Below are 5,039 nucleotides of genomic sequence, written 5' to 3'. Positions count from 1 at the left end.
TACAGATCAGCTTTTTTTTTCATATGTTCATAATTTAGTGTTTTGAAATTAATTTCACTAACAATCAAAAAACTCCCACCGTATGAGGCGACTGTCCAAATTACCCTCGAAGAAGTTTACAAATAACCAACGGTCGGAAGGTTCGTTAGTTTTTCCCCTCCATCTTCCCAAGAGTTTGTTGCAGCAGAAATGAGAAAAATCTCGAGCGCTAAAAACCAAGGGTCAGGATTTCATCAGAAGGAAAAAGAAATGGTGCATTTAGACTTAAATTAAATTTAAAAAGAAATGAATAAATATAGGAAAGATTGGAAAAGATGTTCCTAACAATAAACAAAAATAAAACACAAAAACCATACTGTTTTGAGGGGTTCTTTGGTTGCATACCAATCTTCCATGAAGACACCCCCTCAAAACACCAATACGAGATTGTGATGTACCTCATATCTTTGATTTTTTTTCTTTTGAAAGGGGGGGGGGATTTGATTTTCATGTTTCTTAATCATCCGCCAACTTTTCTAAGTTGGATGTTGGAGACGAATTTGGATTGAAAAAATAGAAATACCAATACAATGTTTCCTCTTTTCTTTCTCTTTTTTTTTTGAAATAGCGATCTCATCTTAAACATTATAATCGCTATTTTAATTTCGATTCCTTTCATCATTTAAATTCATCACCATAGTAATGGCTGTCAAAGGTTTTTTTTTTGTTTTTTTTGGCTTTTTTTTTTTTTTGGTATTTGGATATAAAAGTGTGATTTGTGTTTGTTTATGCAGAAACCGGAAGAGAGGACGGAGAGGTTATAAACCCGGAAAAGGAATCAAAATCCGAGGTTGTGGAGAGAAGTGAATCATTAAAACAAAATGAGGAGTCATCATCAATAAGGGAACCGGACATTCCCGCCGTCCGGGGATTGGATTCCGATAGCAGCGGTGGTGCCTGCACCAGCAATTGTCCCTACTATCCTCAAAAGCCGCCGCAAGTTTTCCAGAGATGGAACCGAGATTCTTATGCTTTGCAATGGAAGCATGTGATCGATAATATTAAGAAGAAATCAGCCAGGAGTTTCTCTATCATTCCTTTGCTCACAAATAACTACGAGATGTCTAAGAAGAATTTGTGGAGGAAATTGACCAAATTTTACAGCTCCGAGGCCGGCGTCGTTGATATTGACGGAATACCGGTGCCTAAACCATCATGGAAGACTTTTTCTTACTCCGACCTTTGTGCTGCTACAGATCATTTCAGTCCTGGTAAAAAACAACATTATCAAATTTACATTTTAATGTTGTCATTCTTGATGGTAGTTTAGCATATGATATTAATGATATCGGCTTCACTTGTCTTCGAGTAACAAAATTTGTCCAATATTTTAATGTTGCACTTACTGCTTTCCTGGTTGAACATTGGGACTATAAATTTTCCAGCTGAAGGACCTTTGCGCTATTAGGGAACATTAATTTGGCAGACTGGGGTAAGAGAAGGGTCTGTAAATGTTACGATTCGAATCAAGATTTGCTCGATTTCACCTCTTAAGAATAGCTGCATGAACCAACTAAGTTGAGCATGTTTCTGGACCAGTGTATAATTTGATTTCATTATAAGCTTTATGTATTCAACTAACACATCTTAGAGAGAAATGCATCTGCAGCCAAATGGATCAAAGTTGCCTGCAATTGAAAACAACTCAGGGATTTAAAGAGAAGTTCTGATATGATTTTTCCTTTGATCAAGGGAAATGAAGTTGACGATTTTGTTTTTCTAGTTTTGATTATGTATGATTTTAACAATTCATAATAATGTTGTAGAGAATATGCTGGGAAAAGGGGGCAATGCGGAGGTATACAAAGGGCACTTAACTGATGGTCAAATTGTAGCAGTGAAGAAGCTAATAAAGAATGAGAAGGAAGAAGAAGATAGAGCCAATGATTTCTTGTTAGAACTTGGGATTATTGCTCACATTAATCACCCAAATGCAGCTCACTTAATCGGATTCAGTGTTGATGGAGGCTTGCACTTAGTACTTCAGTTTGCTCCTCATGGCAGCCTTGCTTCTGTGCTTTTCGGTATCTCTAATATATGACTGTTCCACCGTCAGATTCATTTGTACTAGGGAAAAAAAAGAAATGGATCTAGATGGCTAAGATTTATGTTATGCGCTGCAGGTTCAGATGAGTGTCTAGATTGGAAGACAAGGTACAAGGTGGCGACAGGGATAGCAGAGGGATTGAAATATCTCCACCACGATTGTCCGAGGCGCATTATACATCGAGACATCACAGCCTCCAACATACTGCTCACCGAAGATTATGAAGCTCATGTGCGTAATCTCCGTGTACCTATATTACCTGAATATATATCTGACATGGATATGGTAATTTCTTCTGCTCATTGCAGATCTCGGATTTTGGTTTGGCAAAGTGGCTGCCGGAGAATTGGCATCAACATGTTGTCCATCCCATCGAAGGAACATTCGGGTTAGGCATGCAGCTTCTTTTGCCTTGTTAACTTCGTTTGTTATTCTCAGAAGTTATTTCACAAAGTCGAATTGGGGCTAATGCGTATGAAAATGCCTCCAGGTACTTGGCGCCAGAGTACTTCATGCATGGGATAGTTGATGAAAAGACCGATGTATTCGCATTTGGAGTCCTACTACTGGAGATATTAACAGGCCGTCGCGCAGTCGATTTATCCCGACAAAGCCTCATGATTTGGGTACATCTTCTACCCCAAAAGCAAATCAACATTATATTATGTATAATTCGAAGATATGAAGTTGGTTTCCATGTTTTTTGATACAGGGAAAGCCACTTCTGGAATCAAATAAAGTAAAGGAACTGGTAGATCCTCGACTGGAAGACGATTACGATCAAACACAAGTGAAACGTGCAATGTTAACAGCTTCCATGTGCATAAACCATTTAGCCAACCTACGTCCAAGCATGACAAGGGTAAGTCAATGAAAAACAAATCCGCCATTTCCACTCAGTCCCATTGGTAAATTTGGGGAATTGGTGATGATTTTTCCAGGTGGTGGAGTTGCTTAAAAACGAAGATGGTGCAGTAGAGAGTCAGCAGAAGAGTTGTGGAGGGAAAGCAGTGATAGTAGACGGTTGTGACTTGCAAGATTATAGTCGAAGCAGCTATCTAAATGACTTGAACCGTCATATGCAGCTGGTTTTGGAGTAATGGCTTTAGTTGGTTTATTTGTGAAAATTGGTACATATCAATGAAATGAAATTTCATAGGTGTAAATATTTTGGGCTACCTTTCATCGATTTTCTTTTGCCATTCACACACTCTGAAGATGATTGGGAGCTTCAATGTCCACAACTCTAAGGAACAATTAGAAATCAGATGTCATTTGGGTCAATATTGTACTGAAATATTAGAAAAAGAAACCTGTCAATAGTTGTCTTTTTTTTTTCTTCATGCTTTTCAGAGAATTCGTATGTAAATTTAAACATTCACCAACTGCTAAGTGCTGACCTTATTTGTGATTACTATTAGTCAAATCAGTTTGCAATTGGCACTGATTTCTTTTTATATTTGTGATTTTCATAGAATTCATATGTAAATTTGAACACTCAGTAAATTAAGTGCTAACCTTATTTGTGATTATTACTAGTCAAATCACTTTGCAATTGGCACTGATTTATTTTCATATTTGTGATTTTCATAGAATTCATATGTAAATTTGAACACTCAGCAAATTAAGTGCTAACCTTATTTGGGATTATTACTAGTCAAATAGTTTCATATTTGTGATTTTCACAGAATTCAGATGTAAATTTCAGCACTCTGCAACTGCTAAGTGCTAACCTTATTTATTTGTGATTACTACTAGTCAAATCAGTTTGCAATTGGCACTGATTTTTTTTTTAAACTCCATTTCATTATTTTTTTTAATTTTATAATATAACTTTTTTTGACATAATATAACTAGTTTGTTGGTGGGGTTAATTTTATTTATTTAATATATGTCTATGCATAAAATAAAATTAAGAACTAAAAGAATATAATTGAAATGCTTTAAAATAAAATAATTATTAAAAATTTAATATAGTAAAATGACATTATGAGTACTATAAAAAAACATTATGGGTATTATTATATTTTGAATTGAGTACAATAAAATATTTAAAATAGGACTTAATATTTAAAAATAAAAATATAAAAATGATTTTTTTTTATTTTTAAAATTTTAATTATAAATTATCATTTAATCAAAATCAAAGAAGTGGGAATGATCTAGAAATAGAAAAAATAATTTAAAAGAAATTTAATGGTCAAAATAAATTTAGATTTTTATAAAGGTCATTGGACGAGAACTGATCGAATTATTTTTATAATACTATATCATTAGAGAGAGCTCAATCTCAATACTATAGTGAAATGACTTCGTGATTAAATGAGTTTACACTTAATAAGCGAAAATCTGAAACTTAATTATAAATTATTTGAGCCCTAATTATAAATGTTTAATCGGTCCCTCCACTAGTTTATTAAAACTGGAAATGAATTACATGTTGAATCAAATGAACAAAAATGGATAAAAATGAATAGAATTTGTAAAGTTGGAGAAATAGAAAATATTTAGAAATGAATGTCATTTTCTCATTAAATAGAAATGACCTGGAAAATTAATTTATAGTTTTTTTAATTATTAATTAATTAATTGAAGTTCGAAAATAAAATAAAATTAATTGGTCATTGTGAATCCATTGAATGTGGAAATATGAAATATATTTTCTCATAGATTCTTTTACGGTAAAGTTGCCAGTATTTTAAAAGGAATTAGAATCAAGTTGAAAAAAATTATTTAATTGGGAAATTAGTTTATTTATTTAAATTAGTTCATGATATTTACTTTGAAAAATAGAAAAACATGTATTGGGTTGGATTGAATTATAAAGTGTTGAGTTAAAAGTCCAAGAAACACTTATAATTGGACCCAAGACGGGAGAGGCCCAAAAGCCCCTCATGTTAATTCATGGGACGGAAAACCCTAGTATATTTAAGTAGGGTTGTCACCCCCTCTT

The 5,039-nt window shown here is 33.6% G+C and overlaps 1 protein-coding gene across 1 annotated transcript; it reads left to right on the top strand.

Annotated features, from left to right (window-relative positions):
• The first annotated feature begins 310 nt into the window (after positions 1-310).
• On the top strand, positions 311-3,370 carry LOC107924283 (receptor-like cytosolic serine/threonine-protein kinase RBK1). The gene is made up of 8 exons (XM_016854649.2): positions 311-694; positions 774-1,250; positions 1,806-2,063; positions 2,163-2,317; positions 2,395-2,474; positions 2,577-2,712; positions 2,799-2,948; positions 3,028-3,370. Exons 1-8 carry the CDS (start codon positions 682-684, stop codon positions 3,184-3,186), a joined length of 1,428 nt encoding a protein of 475 aa, XP_016710138.1. The 5' UTR covers positions 311-681; the 3' UTR covers positions 3,187-3,370.
• Positions 3,371-5,039: the final 1,669 nt, after the last annotated feature.

This window comes from Gossypium hirsutum, chromosome A12 (genome assembly GCF_007990345.1).
Source record: "Gossypium hirsutum isolate 1008001.06 chromosome A12, Gossypium_hirsutum_v2.1, whole genome shotgun sequence".
Lineage (NCBI taxonomy): Eukaryota > Viridiplantae > Streptophyta > Magnoliopsida > Malvales > Malvaceae > Gossypium > Gossypium hirsutum.
The sequence above is the reverse complement of the archived record's forward strand: the minus strand, read 5'-3'. Positions and strand labels throughout refer to the sequence as shown.

Coding starts and splice junctions, on each gene's coding strand:
- LOC107924283 (XM_016854649.2), top strand. Junction 2,318..2,394: donor CCGAAGATTATGAAGCTCAT/GTGCGTAATCTC, acceptor TGCTCATTGCAG/ATCTCGGATTTTGGTTTGGC. Junction 2,713..2,798: donor GACAAAGCCTCATGATTTGG/GTACATCTTCTA, acceptor TTTTTGATACAG/GGAAAGCCACTTCTGGAATC.